Source organism: Dermacentor albipictus, chromosome 1 (genome assembly GCF_038994185.2).
Source record: "Dermacentor albipictus isolate Rhodes 1998 colony chromosome 1, USDA_Dalb.pri_finalv2, whole genome shotgun sequence".
NCBI classification, from domain to species: domain Eukaryota; kingdom Metazoa; phylum Arthropoda; class Arachnida; order Ixodida; family Ixodidae; genus Dermacentor; species Dermacentor albipictus.
The window spans coordinates 482,601,335-482,620,699 of record NC_091821.1 but is presented as its reverse complement, the minus strand read 5'-3'; the positions used below and the strand labels follow the sequence as shown (position 1 = coordinate 482,620,699).

At 42.4% G+C, this 19,365-nt stretch overlaps 2 protein-coding genes across 2 annotated transcripts in view; one reads left to right on the top strand and one right to left on the bottom strand.

The window, feature by feature from the left end:
* Positions 1-427: 427 nt before the first annotated feature.
* Positions 428-12,022, bottom strand: LOC135901453 (peroxynitrite isomerase THAP4-like). Its single transcript, XM_065431268.1, has 4 exons — positions 11,661-12,022; positions 10,060-10,205; positions 8,505-8,588; positions 428-2,246 (listed from the first exon to the last, which is right to left on the bottom strand). Exons 1-4 carry the CDS (start codon positions 11,908-11,910, stop codon positions 2,124-2,126), a joined length of 603 nt encoding a protein of 200 aa, XP_065287340.1. The 5' UTR covers positions 11,911-12,022; the 3' UTR covers positions 428-2,123.
* Positions 12,023-12,472: 450 nt separating this feature from the next.
* ATP6AP2 (ATPase H(+)-transporting accessory protein 2) overlaps positions 12,473-19,365 on the top strand; it is a 48,210-nt gene continuing 41,317 nt past the window's right edge. Inside the window, exons 1-3 of the mRNA XM_065431266.1 lie at positions 12,473-12,610; positions 13,198-13,340; positions 17,927-18,058. Of these exons, the coding sequence (XP_065287338.1) occupies positions 12,583-12,610; positions 13,198-13,340; positions 17,927-18,058 (303 nt within the window). The 5' untranslated portion in view covers positions 12,473-12,582. The remainder of the gene's footprint in view (positions 12,611-13,197; positions 13,341-17,926; positions 18,059-19,365) is intronic.

Genomic DNA, 19,365 nt, shown 5'->3' with positions numbered 1-19,365 from the left:
TTTAATTACAAAATGAGCATGAATACAGAACAGTTCTGAGGTTTTAGGTGCCAAAATCAAAATCTGATTATGGGGCAGACTGTAGCGGTGAACTTCAGGTTAATTCTCACAATCTGAGGTTATTTAATGTGCATCTAATGCCTGGTACAGAAGTATTTTTGCATTCTATTTCCATCGAAATGCAACTATTTGTGTATAAGGCCAATGCACTGGTATGGTATAAGATTTTACTGTAATAACTTGGCTATGAGAGATGCTATAATGGAGGGCTTCAGATTAATTTTGACCACATCAGTTTCCCAATTGTCCACAAATTAGAAAAAAAATGTGGGGTGAAAGACAGCTTTGCTTTTGACATATATTAATTGAGGCAGGATAATGTAAAAAGGCAAAAAATTAAATAACAGTGTGCATCATGGAGTCAAAGTCTGGGCTGAATTTGGCCTTTTATTAGCGCATGACAGCACAACAACATACATAAACGTTTACAGAAGAAAATGCACTGTTTTCACCTATGTGCTTGATGTCACAGCATGGTTCTTTCATTATGTTCTTCAGTGCTACCTGTCTCAATAAAAAAATATTTCAAAGCCTTCCGATAAAGAACACACTTATTGCCTGGTTCCGACAATACAAGAGACTAAAACAAGAAAAATTCACGTTACAAAGAATGATTGGTAACTGTGATACAACGTTACAATAATAAGCATTTGAAGAGCTCGCTAAACTTCAACTGCTAAGGAATCGTTAACATCCATATGCAATGACAACCTAAGAATGCTGTGGCAAGTGAGCCTTAAAAAAAGACATGTGCCAGCAAATCACTTTCTCTACCTTGTCCTCCTTTTGTGCTACGCCTGTCCACCTTTGTGACACCGTGCAGTTGCTTGAGCATTTCCATTGAAAGAAGCATGCAATTCAACCAGACTAGTTGTGTTATCTCTCCATCACCTCTCCTTGAAAGGAGGTTCCAGCCACCACATTCCTTATGAATGCAAGCAGCTAAGCAGCTGCCTTACAACAGGATGGACAGGGAAGCAAAGCAATTGGCCAGTCCATGATATTTGAGGTATTCCCCTGAACTCTTGACCTTTCATTGATAGAGATTGCACGCAAGCAAAAATGCAAGTTCTTCATAAACGGAGAGCTCCGAAGCAAGCAACAAAATAGCCCTTACAGAAGGTCGAGCTGCAAAAATTGCATTTACTATCACATTGTTCAACAAGTTGAGCATGCTCCAGGGTATCTGTGTTGTAAGTACATTGAAAAACATTGTAAGGCAGGCCCTACACGTCCTTGCCAATGCAATGCTTTGTGTTCTTGGTGCTCCTGTTTTGCCAGACTGTTTTTTGTCCTTTCTTGTATGGTGGCCTGATGATCTTAATTAAACAATTCTCACAAGCTTTTTGCACTAATAGTCACCATCAGCCATCACCAGCATTAGTTAGAACAGATCTAAGTCTCCACTTTTCTCAAATACAGCTGCGTCTGGTAACCTACCATGTGCTTCACTCGCAAGTGCGGCATGACTTCCCATGATATGCTTTACTTAAAAATGCCATTACACCATCAGGACCGAGTGTTACTATAATCATTAATTGGCATGTGAAATATTCTCTTTAATAAAATGAGTAAGTCCGCAAACCACATTGCAGGCATTTCGATTTTGAAACGGGAATTTCTGTTTTTTTTTGTGCACAAACAAACAGGGAGGGACGTCCTTGTGGTGGAACTTCTGTGCAATCCACCACCAAGCATGCCTTTTGGTACACTTTAATATGGATGGTCATGTTCTAAAGAATCAGATATTCTGGAGACAAAGCTATGACAGTTGAACACACTTTAACCAGAACTTCTGTTTTGTTCAAAATTAGTCTGGTACATGTGGCAAGAGAACAAGATAAGTTTTTCATGGAAGTCGTACACCGATTGTGCTTGTACTTCATCATTGTCAAGGCTATTCTCTCATTCGTTGCAAGTGTATGCTTGAGAGATTCAGAATTCTCTCATGGTATATCACGTGTGTAAAGAAGATGTGATGAAAATCCAGTTGGTGGGTTCACGTTGTCGGTGATTAACGAAGCTGCTTGCAAAGTCACCTGAGGTAACTTGTATTAGTCTTTTCAGTAGCTCCGCTGGGTGGAGTTCATGTTGGCCAGGATTTCTGCCACTTCTTCTTCGTTTCCAGTGTACACGTTCACCACAAGTTCCTCACTCTTACACTTGAGATATTCTCGGGGTGTCTCCTGCAGTAAGAAAATGAGTGCAGCAAGCATGTTTCTTAAAGCAGATGTCCATTTTACCTAAACCGCAACTTATATTTCAGTGATTAAAACGAGCTGTAATGCCAAAAGGAGGATTCAGCAAGTACACTGAAACAAAGAAAAAAGAAATCAACAAGAAAACAAGGTAACTGTGGTAAAAAATAAAACGCTACATTAGAAGCAGCAGCGTAAATACAAAAATATCTAATGTTACACTGTGACCTCTATGGTAGTGCTGAAATAAGCACACTGTTAGTTACCGGTATGAAAAGTATGATAATGGTGGCCTTATTTGTGGCCTTAACACAACAAACCACAAGTCTGCTCATGTGTCATAACACACACATGTGAGCCACTTTACATAAATGTAGTTAATATTACAAACGAGTCAAAATTTATCATATATTCTTTCCACACCAGTCTTTTCACAGAATCTGATAGTCCTGAAACATATCTTCAAAAAGTGCTGCACCCACAAGAGCCATGAAATGTACTTATAATATATTCTGAAAATGCACAGTGCTGAAACTAAAACATTTTCGTTCAAAAATTTTCAAGAACGAGACAACTATATAATGGCGGACATCACAAAGGTCTATAGGCCTACATAAGCAGAGTGATGGTCAAGGCCCTACACATTTCAGCGGTGCACAGCATGCTTCACCGATGCTGTTTTTGTGAAACTGCTTTGTGAAAAGAAAGACTGTATGTAGAAACAGTGCAGAAAGGAACCACAGAATATGTCATTGAAAGAAAAGTATAGCATGATTCAAGAGAAGGTAACGTCAAACCTGAGATCAGTAAAGAAACAATACTTTAGTAAAGAACTTTCATAGAAAAAAAATGAATGTAAGGAAAACATGGGGGATACTGAATGAATTAATGAATAAACAGGGGAAGCTAACAACTGATGAAAAACTGAAAGTAAACTTCAAAGACAGATTCGCATGCCCTAGCAGCTGAGTTCATCAAGCACTTTTTAAAGTTGGTAGAATATTTGCAAAACTCTTCAGTTTACGACAGCGCTAGTGATGAGAATGCCAATGTTGCATCATGCTTACATTTGGTGTTTCTCCTACCAATGACTGAAAATGATATTAGGAACATATTGAACTCAATACCCATCACTAAGCCAGTTAGGGGGCATGAATGGTATTAAGCCTTCAGACATATACAAACATTGTGAAGCTCAAAGAGATGATACTGCATATCATAAACAAGGCCTTTATGACTGGTATATTCCAAGAAAGTTTAAGTATCTGTTATTAGGCCTGTGTATACTAAAGCAAAGAAGGTGATGTTCTGAAATGCAAAGCAATATCATTGCTTCCAGTAATATCAAATATCATATAGAGTCTTTCGCCAAAATTATTACAACATTCTGTGAAAAAAAAAGGTCTGCTAGCGAAATGTCAACATGGATTCAAGAAAGTACAAAGCACAATTACACCACTAGAAAGCTTCTCTGAAATTGTTAATTCATGGATTGATCACAATGAGATAGCACTTATGCTGTTTATAGATCATTGTAGAAAGCATTTGGTACCTCTTGACTGTGGTATTCTTATCTTATTCTTATTCAAAATTTTGGATTTCACAGTGCATTTGTGAAGTGGTTTTAGAGCGACTATTGAAATCATAAACCATAAGAATTGGTGATGAGTTTAGTGAACTACTGAGTATGCATGCCGTGTTGATGACCTAGGAAAGCTCTTCCTTCATTTATAATTATTTCAGTTTTCTGACAACATGTCACTAGCGATGGCACACGAAAGCTTATGAGCAGCTAATTATTTGCTGTGTGATGTACATAACATATTGCAATGGTTTCAAAAACGCCACATTTTCGTAAGTACATCAAAGAGCAAGACTGCTTTGTCTTCGTAATAATAGTGAGAAACTAAACTTGACATTACCTCTGTGCTTGCATGTGACATATTGTTATAACTGTACACATACACTGCTTGAAAACGGCAAAAGTGCAAGGTACTTAGCCATAGAATTTGACAGCACTGTGTCATGGCATGCCCATGTTGATTAGGTATGTAAAAATTGCAAACAGTCACTTTGCAGCTACATCATATCAAAAGCTGTACTCCTTTGTACTGATGAAGGCTAACGTGATTCCGCAGGAATGTCAGTCCTAGGATACAGCATTACATAGTATGAATTCTCTGTAAATACCTAAATTTTTGCACTGACGAATGCTAATATACGAGTTCCTAGGAATGTCCATCCTAGGATATGGTATTACACCGCATGGGATTCCATGCAAATAGCTAAAAATTACTAAACAAGTGAATCAATTTATAAATAAGTTGCAGTCAATATCGGTTAAAGCATCTATTCTGATACAGTGGAAAAAGGAGACATTCAGGAAGCTTTGCGCATATTCAATGTGGGCCAATTACATAATTCTGCAATATACTGGGTGATTATTCTTAAGTTTTACAGAATTTTAAAAAAAATCGCACGTGGTAGATAGCATAATTCTTGTTCTTGAGCTGGATTATTCAAAGAGGTGGGCATTACTTGCATGGGAATTCGAAGCACACGTCCTGAAAGCATCAGTCATGAGGTGGATATCTAAATAGGGAACAGGGTTTGGGATTTTAACGCGAGAGCATTAAGGGCGCTGTGTCACCGAAAATCTGGTGTTGGTGTCTGCGTCCGCCATCGGCGACGTTGTTCGTCAGAAAAAATCATCCCAAGCCGCAACAATGCAGACTCTTCATGTGGCACATAAGTGTTAGTGAACTATAAGTGAATTTCTCAAAGTAAAATGCATCAGAAACTTTGCAAGGTACAACTTATGCACAACCTACAGACATGATAGCGTTGGATTGTAAGTGAACATACAAGAAAACATAATGCTGTTATGCAGAAACTCACGCACAAACCCCTTTTTACTTGAGAGGAGTCACTGCTTGTAGCCTCTGCCTTACGGGGGGGGGGGGGGGGGTATGAGCCATTGCTCTGCTCTGCACAGCACACCACTGTTTTCTGTCAACATTACACCACGAAGAAATCCCGAAATCCTAGCCATGGACAGCTGCACTGGAAAAATTATTGGAACTGGGCAGGCCATGTAATGCGTAGGGCAAATAATTGGTGGGCCATTAGAGTTACAGAATGTATGCCAAGGGAAGGGAAGAGAAGCACATTCGACAACAGCAGAAAGTTAGGTAGGGGGATGAGATGAGGTAATTTGCAAGCTCTAGTTGGAATCAGCTAGCGCAAGACTATTGCGTTCCACTCTTAAAGGCAAAGCTTAAGCGTCCTCCAAGTTTTTAGTGTGCTTCGCATTGCAGAGTGCTAGATTACAGCACTATAGTTAAGGTGAGAGGAGACAAGGCTCCTGTACAAGTTCAGAAAGAATCTTCAATCACTACCCCAAGTTGTGCTTGATAGAAGCTTTAAGAGGTTCATTGTGCTTACATGTTTTGTCTTCAGGTATTTAATATGGGGAATAAGCTTAAGTAAGCTTTGAGTGTATAACGAGTCCTAGGAATTTATGTTTGTTGCTCACAGAGAGTTGATCTCCCTTGATCGCAATACTTGGCACTGGTGTTAGGCCATTCTTTTTTAAGAAGAGTATGCAAGTACTTTTCTGGGTATTTAGTTTAAGCCCAGTTTCATTTGCCCATTTGGACAATTTGTTTATTCCAAATTGCACTTGTCATCCGCAGATGGCAATATTGCATGATCTGAAGCCTATCTGCACACCATCGGCATAAACAGAATAAAACATTTTGTGTAGAATGACTGCATACTGGGAATTCATTTGTACAATAAACAGTGTGTAACTAACCATGGACCCTTGTGGCATCCCAGTCTCTTGGGTGAATGGCCTAGATAAAGCTCTGCCCACTCTGATGCAAAATGCGTGTGGTTAGACAGACAGCTTTTGATTGTGTTTAACATGTTGCCATAGGCACCCATCGTGGAAAGATCTCCGAAAATTTTGAAGCGCCATGTCGTATCATAAGCTTTCTCTAGGTCTACAAACACTGTGAGACAGAACTGCTTATGTACAAAAGCATCTCTAACGTATGCTGCAATGTGAACAAGGTTGTCTATTGTGGATATGCCTTCCCTGAAACCAGATTGGAGGGAGTCTAGGATTTTGTTGCTTTCCAGAACACAGCTCCAGCACCGGTTTACCACTTTTTCAAGTAATCTGCAAAGACAGCTTGTCAATGCTATTGGCCTATAACTGCTGGCTAATGATGGGACTTCGCCTAGTTTGAACATAAGGATAATAATACTTTACTTCCAAGAGGATGGAATATAGCCAGCTTCCCACATGGTACTGGAAGCACTTAAGAGCATATTTAGAGTATCAGGGTGTAGATGCCTAATCATTTCATACGTTATACAATTGCCACCTGGTGCCGAGTTGTTGCAAGAGTTGAGAGATGCCTGAAGTTGACAAGACTAAATGGTCAATTGTATGCCTTGTTTCGTGCACATTTGCGTTCGAGAGGCTGTCACTCTGCATATTCTTTGAACTCCAGGAAAGGTTTGGTGTAGTGCGATGCGTTTGGCATATATTCAAAGTGTTCATCCAGAAAGTCTGCCTGATCTTCTAGGCTATCACAAAAGAGGAAATTTTCTATTAGATGCCCTCTTCCATTGCAACTGGGAAGGATGTATGTAGAGTTGATAGTGACTAACTTATCAAACGACACCGCTCGGACAGCAACTGCCTCTAGGAGCGTACAGAGTTTTATTTCCTGACAGGCAATGCCTCTGTCTACTATGAAAGTCACACCACCAGATGGCGCAGCAGTGTCACTGCAGTCGTTATGAAAAATAGCATATAGTCGAGAAAATGTGTTTGTTTCTTGAACACACAGCACCCTGGGACTAAATGTGCAAAGGAGCTCTTTAATGTCATCAAGTTTGTGAAAACGGCCTCTGACGTACCAATGAATTATTTGAGTGTCCATATGAAAAACAGTTTTGTGCTGTGTGTTTAAGAGAAGAAAGCTTACAGAGCCCTTTTCGGGCCCTGTGATGCAGCGTTTATCTTTTTTGGAGCAGTCAAGAGATTCTTGCCAATCCTTAGGTATTGGCTGTGCTGTCTGGTTGGGAGCCGTGTCCATTGCCTTTTGCGGGGCACTGGGCGGCCACTTCTGCAAAGAATGGGGAAGGCCTTGTCTCTATAGACGAAACCCTGGAGGCTACCAGCCCGGAGTTTGATTGGGCTCTTTTGGATGGCAGATCAGTGTTAACTGCAACTGCCGAGGGGCCTGTTGGCGTTGTTGCTCATTCGCCGAGAGCGGGCCAGACAGCTGCCGAAAGTCATTGTGACGCTGCTCCTTGACGCGTCACTTCGACAAATCTATTTTTTGGCAGGTAGGACACCCACCTGCATGCCTGCAGTAACACCAGCCACCCACCCTGGAGCCCAACAAGGAGGCGCTGCAGAACATGCAAAACAGGTCTTGCAAATGCCAGTTGTGCATTACTGCTATAACCTAACATGGTACAACCCAGAATGGTTACGCTATCCACGGTTAATGCTTGCTGCCTAGAAAATCACAAGTTAAATGAAGTGAAGAGCAGAAAGGAGGGACGGAAAGTGATCGAGAAGGATGAGTATTGGAGAGGAAGACAAGAAAAGGCAACTACCGATTTCCCCCACGATGGATCAGTCCGGTGGTGCTGTTTACGTGAAGCTGAGGTTGAGGCCAAAGAAATGTGTTGCCTCGACTGACGGGCCATAAAGGTCCAAACATTCAGCATCAGCTCAACCTCCACTATCCCCTTTTCCTTAGACATGGCCAAGCCGCACATGGCTAGACTTAGGAGAGTTTAAATCCCCATGTGCTCCAGTTCTTGGTGTTACAACACACCAAACACCTGCTGACGCAGATGCTCCTGTGGGCTTATTCTGGCTGTACAGCATACCCTACATAAGCATTAATTACTATTTGATGTGCATTAAAGAGTTATTGCAATCCTTAATTTGGAAAGTGCTTACTGTCCTCAGAGAAATGTGCAGTCTCTGTGTTACTCAACTAAAGAGTACCCTCACTGCAGCACAGCTTGTTAATGGTGATTTCTTAATTTGAAGGAACACAACATGGAAACTGTATCACTCAGGTCTCGGGCACATGAAATGCCACCTAGATAACAAAGTGATTGCAGCTTGTGTGTCAAAGTTTCCCTTTCATGCACACATGACCCACCTGCTTTCATGAGCACCTGTGGGTTAATACTGCACATACTCACCTCCAGTGTGTCTGGCTTTGTGTACCTCTCATTTGGGCTCACAGGTGTGCCAGAGGTAGATGATCCAGCACCACTTATTGCTTTCTGCATTGACATGAATGAAGATACATTTACAAACTTGCTTTTATGATGACACAATAGTTAACAATTATTACCTCTCAGTAGCTAGAGTGTGCAAGAAACAACAGTACAAGAATGTATGGTTGCAGACAGTTTCTCAACATCAGCATTAAGTATTTCAAAATTTTCTAATGTTCTGAAGTGTTCTGTAAGTGAATGAGAAAGCACACAGCTTCAATGTCAACATAAAGCCTTTATAAAATGCAGAGCTCGAATGACTAAACACTTAGTCAGTACAGTCAGAGCAGTTTGTAGCAAGGTAATGCAGTGCAATAATAATCAACTTCAGTTTTATTTCCATAAAGAATGGAGAAAGATCTCAACAAAAAGAAAGAAAAAAAACTTCCCACTCGACAGATATTTCAGTATCCAGTGCGAAGGGAACATGCAGAAAGTACACCAATGTCAGACACAATACACTTTCAAACACATTGCAAAAAGTGAGTCGGACATTTGCACATGCCTTGTATCTATGCAGTAATCAAAGTCTCACAGATCGCTTAGCAAGCACTTAAAGCAACGCTGCTAACACTTGCTGTGGACATAAATATATGAACGATGCCTGCAGGTTCAGCGTGTGTGATGGTGATACAGGTAAATAAAATGGCACACCTTTCATACACAGTCATTTCAAGTTTTTACAGGCACGGCATCCAAATACCTGCAAGTGGCCTGCAAATATTTGCTTCTTGCTTGAAGATTAATATGCAGAAGACAAAGATAATGGTGAATAGGTTGGCCAGTGAACAGGAGTTCAGGATTGTCGGTCAGCCTCTAGAGTATGTGAAGGAGTATGTTTACCTGGGTCAACTACTCACAGGGAACCCTGATCATGAGAAGGAAATTCACAGAAGAATAAAAATGGGTTGGATCACATACGGCAGACATTGTCAGCTCCTGACTGGAAGCTTACCATTATCATTGAAAAGGAAAGTGCACAATCTGCATTTTACCAATGCTGACATATGGGGCAGAGACTGACAAAGAAGCTTGAGAACAAGTTAAGGACCGTGCAAAGGTTCATAGAACGAAGAGCGCTAGGCATAACGTTTAGAGACAGAAAGAGGGCGGTTTAGATCAGAGAGCAAACGGGTATAGCCGATATTCTAATTGACATTAAGAGAAAAAAAAATGGAACTGGGCAGGTCACGCAATGCACAGGTTAGATAACCGTTGGACCATCAGGGTTACAGAACGGGTACCAAGAGAAGGGAAACGCAGTTGAGGACAGCAGAAGGCTAGGTGGAGGGATGAAATTAGGAAATTCGCAGGCACTAGTTGGAATCGGTTGGCGCAGGACAGAGTTAATTGGAGATCACAGGGAGTGGCCGTTATCCGGCAGTGGACATAAAATAGGCTAATGATGATGATGATGATTAATGTATGGGGCCTTAAATATAAAGCAGGAACCTTTTTTTACTGTATGACACTACACCTTTGAACGGTGCTGCCTCCTGCGAAGCCTCTCTTCATCCCGCTGCTGGCATCTTGCTGCCTTTGAAGCATCAAAAGTACTGGACTGAGGTAAGTTCCGGCTAGGCACCGCTGTTTTCTTGAGCACACGGCGAGCGCAATAGATTCCTGAAAAAAATTGCAACAATGGCAGATATTACCATTGCATTCCCAACAATTGATATACCCAATAAGTCCAATTAAAAGGCCATAAATAATACTATCATATATGTTACACTGTGATCAAGACAGCATAAAGATGTTACTGGGTCAAACTGAATAGCTACTGTCCAGGCACACTAGCCGCTTCGTGCAAAATACCATTTGCAAATGAACACACCTCATTCTAGTTAAAACGCAATATTGACGCAACAATCTCTGAACCAAAGTGATTCCTCGTCGTTTTCCTGTTCTCTGCCATAACAAACCCTGCAATCAGTAGGTCAGATCCACTTGATCCGAGCTTCCCGTAACACGCCACTCTGTGTATATATGCGGTTGTCCGCACGATGCATGCAATTAGCGAGGTTTGCCGGCAACGTTACTATAGGAACATGAAAAACACACTGAAGAACACTTTAAGGAAGTATGCTATACATGCATGCAATGCTTTTTGAACAATCCAAGATTTGTTATCGCTAGCTGAAACATGCACCACCACTCCATTAATCGCAGAGCAAGTTAGATGCTGAATACCATGGCTGATTCCATCAGAAGTCGCTTAAGTGTGAAAGAAGAGTGACCCTAGCGAAAGAATGCCAAGCTAGTGACAACAGCACCAGCTTGTGATTCACGGTGACTAGCAAAATCATTGTATACTTCTGACTGGAGTGATGTAGGCAACTGTGCAAAGCAAAATATTTAGCTTTAGCAAAAATTTTTAACTGTGCAAACAAGGGTAGGTGCAGACGTGTAACTAATTTTTATTTTTCATGGACCACATATAAGTACATCCCAAAAATACACCACTGCACGTGGTGTAAAAACAGAATCTCTCTCACACACGCACACACATGAGCACGCGTACGCACACGTACGCACGCACACACACACACACACCTTGCTGTTCATGAAATACGCAATCTAACTACGCTCATCAATAAACCTCATTTCACTGTTGTGCAGATAAACAGGTGTCGCCGACACAATCATGTCTCTTCTTTCTTATGTCGTACACTCGCTCGTAAGAGAGTTACGCGAGGGACACGATTGTGTGATGATAAGAAAGAAGGGACATGATTGTGCCGGCGAAACCTCAGTTTATCTGCACAACAGTGAGATGAGGTTAACTAATGAGCCTAGTCAGGTTGCGTACTGCATGAACAGAAAGATATCTTCTTTTAATTTTTTTTATTGCCGCGCACGCACAGTGGTTTATATTTCTGGGTTGTACTTTGTGGGAAAAAAAAATTAGTTGCAAGACTCCGGCTGTCCTTGTTTCCTTTCTCTGTGGTCGTTTGTTCGCGCAGTTAAAAAAATGTTTGCTCGCCCAACAAGTTCTTCTAAATTAGTTAGCTTTAGCTGCAGATCGATTTAGTTAAAGCAAACAAACAAACAAACGCAAGGTCAAGTAAGTTCTCTTACCTGGGAAGAAGTAGTCATCTGGCTGAAAATGCCGCGAGCATACAACCATAGTTGGCGTTACGGGCTTGCCCATCCGTAGTTTCTGGATCCATAGTTGCCTTCTCTTCGCCTCGTTGACTTTTGGGAAACGATGGAATGACAACTCATGACTTTTCCATCTTGTAGATGTGCAGTACGGTACGCTGCAATGCTCTTTAGACTTCCTTTTGCAGGGTTGCTCTGACGACGACGTCGAAAGTAAGGTATCCATAAACGTTGATCGAAAGAGAGCTTGACAAGCGATCGTGATTACGGCATTCACTCGCACGGCGCGCACCGATCCCAGATAGAGTGCTTCGCGGCGCGGCCGCGCTGTGGCGTGTTTGGTGAAAACTGAGATAATTTGCCATATTTTCAGGCTTCTTCTTCTCAGAACATGCGCCGTATACATTGTCTGCGTCCTGAAGACCATTGAAGCTTAATTAAAAGGTGTAAACTCCGTCTCATGCAAATTAATAATGTGGAAAACGTGGGGAATCTTAATTCACAATCACTTGTGGCGCATGCAGCACCTAAAAGCATAGCTTTTGAGATTCGCTACTGTTTCTTGGAGGCAATTGTAGCTGGAATTTAGATTTGGACACCACCTACAATATTAAAGATATAAATGTAAGACTTCTCTATGAGCCAAAACACTTATTTCTTATTTTTATAAGTCCATAACGAAGCAAACTTATACTTTGTGTGCTTAGCAGACAAGAGAACTGACGCGCCATGAACAATTTTACGCAGAACGTAGTTCCATAACCATCGGCAGAACGCGCTGCCGTGTTTTTGACAGCGTCGCCATCTGTTAGCCGAGTTCCGAAATTGCGGCGGCTTATTTCGTCTGTGGTCGGTGTGTTTGCTTGCCATAGGTGCTGGTTGCAGAGTGGTCGCTCAAATGCAGCTTTCAACGCTAGTATTCCTAGGTACGTTCGGCCAACATCGTAGTTGAATTTTTTCTAATGGATCGTTTGAAACAAAGTCTTAAAAGCGAACTTTGGAATCGCAGTCGGGGGCAGCCCTGTGAAGGCGGTAGTAAATACAGCGCCCAAGCGCTTCGCGTCACATGATTGTTTCGCTTACGGCCGGTGAAGCTTTCTTCGTACCTTTTACACTAATTCTCAATCATTTCATTACAACCTTTATATTATTTTCGAGACGCTCACGCAGAATTTTTACTCCGCCTTACCCTTACTAATAGGAATAATACACGCTCACCATCGTTTATCAAATTCAATTCATTGAGTTGTTTGCCATAAAGACGGCCGGCGCTATGATAAGCACGAGTGTTGTCTCATGTAACCATGTATGTAACTGCAGTTAGAATGGAATAACGGCGATCTGCAAGCATTGCAGCTGTTAGTGAATCTAGGAGAACCCGAAAATGTTAACGTGTAAAGTGCGGCGTCATTTGATTCAGTCCATGTAAACGTGAACTGCTTGATGTGACCGTTCTGTGGGCGCAGGGCTCTTCTGGCCAGTCCGTTGAGGTGTCGCTCCGTCTCTCTTGCAGGTTTAGTGGGTGCAGTATGTGCGACCGAAAGGGTCTTCATTCCGCTCGCTCCTCAGGCGGTGAAATTTGTGGCCAGCGAGACCATCAAGTCGTCGCAGATCGGCGATGTCCTGTCGAGCATTCTTGGTTTTACAGTTAAACCGGTAAGCACTGTCTCCATGGTCTTCGCTTGGGCTTTTAATCCCGATTCTGAAAACAAAATCTCTGTGCTACCACATGTCTAGTTATTATGAAAGGACACGGGCAACTGAAGACATGAAGACAGAAAAATCTGTTTCAAAGGAATAAATTAACACTTTATTTCTCAGTATTCACAATAAAATGATGGCAGAAACATTCAGTGACGTTGTGCTCTCGATGGATGGATGCAGAGATTCATAAACATGATTCCCACAAACTGCCACATGGCATCAATGAAATACTGATATCAGGTCTTTGTTTTCTCTTCTCCAGCTTAAACTAATGCACATGAAAATGTGGGACTTTTTTTAAGAAACACTCTTACATCTGCATGCTTTGCCTCCATAGCTTTCCTTTCCTTGCCACAGAAAATTGTCTGTTAGTATAGTAACAAACACTCAACACTTGTTTATCTTGTTGTCTACTGACTCCTTGAAAAAGCATGCTCTGTGCTTCAATACGTCAAACAGGCAGAATGCATTTGCGACTTAGGCCATGCTAATAGTTCTTCAAGGTATGCCGTAAAGGGTTCTTCATGGTGATATAACTTCAATCCACCTGCTGCAGTGACTTGGTAGAAGTGGCATTCTGTTACTGACAAGGTTGTGGGATTTAATTCCAACCATGGCATCTGCATTTCAATTGGGGCAGAATGAAAAAACGGTGCATACCGATTTAGATGCATGTTAGGAGTAATAGCAATTTATTGTATTCAAACATTGGTGGTCCAAATTAATCCAGAGCCCTCAGCTATCGCATCCCTCATAACCCACTGCACAACTTTGGCACATAGCTTCAGTGAACTTTCAAAGCTGCCGGCGCCTTGCATGATTCCCATAGATGCCTGCTATCGCCAATAGCTGACATAAATCAAGAAGGGTGTTTGGATCATTGTGCTTCTTCCTACTATTACTGTAATAGAAGAATATTACTGTGTAATAGAAGTAGGATTACATTGTAATAATTAATTATGTATAATTGATGCAGTTAACTAAACAAGCTGAAGTAAGCAAAGATCTGCTCAGTGAATTTCAATAAGAATTATGCACTACTGGAAGAAGCCGACTATCGTCTGTCCACACTCGGCCTCATCTGCCCACGTACAAATGAAACCTTGGTCACACTCCCTATCAGTGTTGTAGCCATTGGGTCTCGCTAATTTTAATTCGTTTTGAACGCTCAACTTGCCTTGAACCATGGGAAACTTGAGCCCGGACCACGTGCCTGCTGCGCCTCATGAAGAATGGTGGTTAGCATCTACAAGTGACGCGGGCCACCGTGCATTCACTCCTCGCCAACATTAACCAGGCTCCTCCTGGCTAAACACCTTGGCAGACATCGCTTTGTATTTAGCTATTGATAACATTTCAAAGTACTCAATTTAGATTGTCTACTGTCCCTGCAGGACAAGGCTGATCCACACCACGTAGCACGGCCAGACTGGAGCATACGACTGCCCACTCCAGCCCTGCTGTTCACATAATAAACTCGCTACAGTTGCTCACAACTGCATCTGCTGCCTACCGTAGATACAGCCACCACCGCAGGGTGCTGTCACGAGACCTCTTGTTGTCGAGATATGCCGAGAACCGCGTGATTCGATTGGTTTCTCTGATTGACAAGCTTTAGGGGCCAGCCTGAGTGCCCACATCTGACTAGGACAGGTCATCTGCTTCCCGAGTTGTAGTGCCTATGACGTACTTCTGCTAGACATTAGGTCATTACAGGAATGTACCAAGGGTGCCCTCCCCCCCCCCCCCTATCCGCCCAAAGCACCGCTCCTCACACACATTCCTAAAGCATCGACAAATAAATCTACTTGGCGGTCAACATTCTGCTGCCTTTTACAGCGAAGGCAGTGTATGACTATCTTCCGTAGTTATTTTTCAGCGTCCGTCAACAGAAAAAATCATGATGTGGGCCAATCCTGGTGGTAGTGCAAAAAGGGCCCAAGACCAATGGCACATACCCCTGTGGATTCGGGAACCTATAACGCACCCTTCGGAATCTTCGGGATGGGCCCACATATGGGGAGTGCTTAACGCCTGCTTCACCTCCACTGTGGGTCGGCCTGGCATTGCACTATCTTCAGGCCGATCCGCAGTGGATGTGAAACAGGTTGCTTTTCGTTTGAGAGCTTTGACTGTCATCAGCTTTCGCTGCCATGCCATCTTCACGGATTGGAATAGTTCTCAATTTTTTCACTCCTTTTGGATGGCGGTAGTTATCGGCATCTCCTGGGGTGCGGAGGCCAGTTTTGTCATCTATTTGGTGCCCGCGCGATTAACTCAAGATTAATTCAGTTGTCGCCATCTATTGCAGCTGGAAGGATGTTGTTTATTGTTTTAATTATAATATTTTATTTATTATGCCCAACCCAATTTTTATCTCGCCATGTATTCAACGATCATGCGCATCCCTGTTGCTTTGTTAGTTCAACCTTCTTTGTTTAGACTGATGCAGGGGCCAGAAAAGGGATTCAATTCATAGTTGGCTGGTCTGTATGCTCGTGGAACGAGTTGTGGCTGGAAAAAACGCCAATTGTGTTCAACTTTTCCTCTTGCTTCATTATTTCCTCAAGTGACAGCTCGCCGCGACGCTGGCAGATCCCAGGAGCCATATATCCGCGATATGGGTTAGATCACGTGGAAAATAAAATATTGCAAAACAGCGTCGATCATCAGACCCTGCAATAACCCTTAAACCCATAAGCAATATGACTGTCACCCGTTACTTCGTCTCATCTTTTTCCTAATGTGCAGCACTTTTAGGGCCAAATTGGCAACTGGAAACAAGAGTCGCAAGGAGATGAGAAATTAAGAGATCTACTAAGCGAAAAAGCCAAGGCAACAGCCAAACAGGGAGGAAAAGCGACAATTGTTTGTGAAAATATTTGTGGACCAACATCTTTTTTATTTAAAAAGGAAGTAGAGAAAATGCCGCCTGAACTGGAGAACAATTCTGTGAGTTTTGAATGATGCTTCTGCAGTTATCAAATGAGCCATCTGACATAGTCATTACCCTGCTGTGCTAATTGGCGGGGGAGGTTAACCTTTGGCGGTGGGCACAGTACGTCTAGAACTGCATCATCCTGCGCTCTATGCGGTTGCATGGGACTGGTGACCACGCATCATTATGCAACTTCCCAAATAAAAACACGAGTCGGTTTTGCTACTTGGTAAAGCAGTAAATGAGGGACGCAAAAGAACTGTCACTGTACCGCAGATAAACATTTCTCTAAAATTCTTCCAGAGCTAATTCAAGAAACGTTACTAGAAATCTTTATTTTGCACTTTCGCTGGTTAACTTGTTCTTGGCAAGGTTCTTCCTGCGCATCTTTCATGTGTGAGTCCATTTAATGTGGTTCTTTGTTTTCCAAGTAAAGAAGAGGTGTATCTCACAAGCGTATCTGTGAGATACACGTTATTTCAATTCTCTTTAGTGGCTTTACGCGTCTATATGGCAAATGGTGGGCATTGTGCTCATTTGTACTAGTAAAAGTTACCTTGGGTTGGCACGTCCCCTCCCTCCCCCTGAAAAAAAATCCTGCGTACGTGCCTGGGTCATTAGTTTGATGCCCAGCTGCAGTGGCAGCATTTTGATGAGGTTGGAATGGAAGAACGCTCCTATACTGTGCATTGGGCGAGTGTTAAGGGGGTGCTCAAAACAGCCCTCCTCTACAGGGCTTCTCATAACCCACTGTGCGGTTTCAGGATCTCAAGACCTGATGATTTTTAACGTCTTACAATTTGCACAGCTGGCACAGGTCTATGTGGACAGTAAATGTAGGTTGCTCGGCGAGGTTTGGGTGCCTAGAGTAAGACATGCAAGATTTTTTACGTATTGAATAAAAAAATGCCAGTGTTCTCTGAATAAAAAAAGAAAAGAAAAAACAAGGAGTGAGCGATAGCCTCTGAGTGAGCTGGCAAATTGATTATAGTTACTTATTCTGTTTTTTTTTTGGCTGCTGTGCCAGTTTGTTGAAAAAGAAAATGGGCTGCCATTGGTGGCCACCCTTGTAGCTTTCGTAGGCCTAGTGTGCACTTGCATGTCTCATGGCTACTGACCTCGGCAGCACACCGGTGAAGTGTGTCATGAAACACTTTTGAGATGCTTGGTACCTGTAGTGAGAGCTTTGGATGCACTATGTCATTTTTTGTGCTCATGGGGTAGTGTTATAGATCATAAGTGTGGAAGCACCTGCAATGCATTACGTTCCTGTTAATATTTTGCTGGTTGTCTCCTGCCTCGAAAATGTCTTGCTGTAGCTTGAAGAGAATACAAAGCACTTCAAATATCAGCTGTTTACCTTAAGGCAAGATGGCCCTTCAAGATGTACAGGTATCGTTAATGTGAGCACATTCATGGAAATGTATACTATTCATTCGTAGTAGAGAAACGTTGTCTTGCCTGCACAAAATAGAATGCATGTTATGACATTTGGCACCCAGTATGGGCACTTTGTTTACAAATAATGAAGATTGCAGCATCCATTGTACATGTGCAATTAATGACATTGCGTCGGCTAATATATCTCCATGTTTTGCAGTCTGACCCCTGGAACAGCCTAGCACCTGTGAACCCTTTCAAGGTCCCCAAAACGACCCTCGTACTGGACTTTGATGGCTTTGATGGTGACACAACATTGGATGTCTCGGGAAAAAACTTTCCTCTCGAAAATGTATGTATGCTTGCATTTGCACCACTCGTGCTAGAACTTAAAGCTTGCTGTGCATGTAATGATGAATTAAGGTAGGTTGTGTGGTCATTACTAGTGCTGAAAGCTTTTCACAGCTCTGAAGAGATAAAAAAAAGCAATTCTTTTCCATTTTTGTGACTTCGGAGAGCGGCCAATGGTTTGGGAGGCCGAAGGTACTGCCGAGCAAAGCTTGCATTGGCATGTGAAGGGACCCACCATGGTGGCTCAGTGCACATGATGTTCTGCTGCTGAGCACAAGGTTGAGGGTTCGATTCCAAGCCACAGTATTCCAGTAATGGAAGATTATGAAAAAAAAAAAAGATTACGAAAAAAAAGTGTCTGTTTTGTACTAAGGTGTGAAGCATTGAGATCAATAGCAAGGTTTAGTGTTCCGCTGAATGTGTCTTGAAATGTTCGTGCGATGAGGAACGTGCCAGCGCTGCTGCAGGTTTCGCTTCTCAGTGGCGCACAAAATGGGACCAAAGGAACACGGTCGGTGTTGTTCACTGTCCAAAGAAAGGATAACATAAATTTAGCTCGACGTTTACCACGATGTGGTATGCACACAGCTGCTCAGCAGAAACGTTAATGTATGTACGTGCACACAATGCTCATGTCAGCAGTGGAAACCAGAATGCTGCCGTGGCTCCGGTAAAACCAGTTGAGTGAAGTGCAATTGTGCTTCCACTTCGCTTCATCACTTATAAAGCCAGAGGCTTTCCATGACCCTGGAGGCCTCGTAGTCCTCCATGTGCAGACCACACGTGCGTTGTTGATAGCAGGACACCATGACAACATTGATGGTGCAAATGTGCCTCAAATGTCCATATACCTAATTGCTATTGCAATAAAACACTTGTGTACTAGTTTAGGCGCATGTTAGAAAAACCTGGAAACCCTCCCCTATTGCTTGCATCTCTCGCAGCCTCTGTGTGGTTCTTTGGTACGTCAATACCACAATTTGATTTGACACATGAATTGGTCCTTATGAACTTTTGAAATAAAGAGCTCATTTTCGAAACAATATGCTGCTAATATACCTGCATGTAACTGTTACGTCTGCGTTCTTACATTCATTAAGCTAGTAGGCATGACAGAACAACACCATTGGCCACTACTACATCCATTGGCATACGTCATCCTGGCTAAGGTTTCTTAGTCAGTCAGTGGCTGATAATAAAAATCGAATTACTGCAATTGAAGAAGTGTGCCACGCTGAACTAGTTGGTTCAGTATGGCTTTTGAAAGTAAACAGCCCGGAAAGCGAAGACAGAATGATAGGACATGTT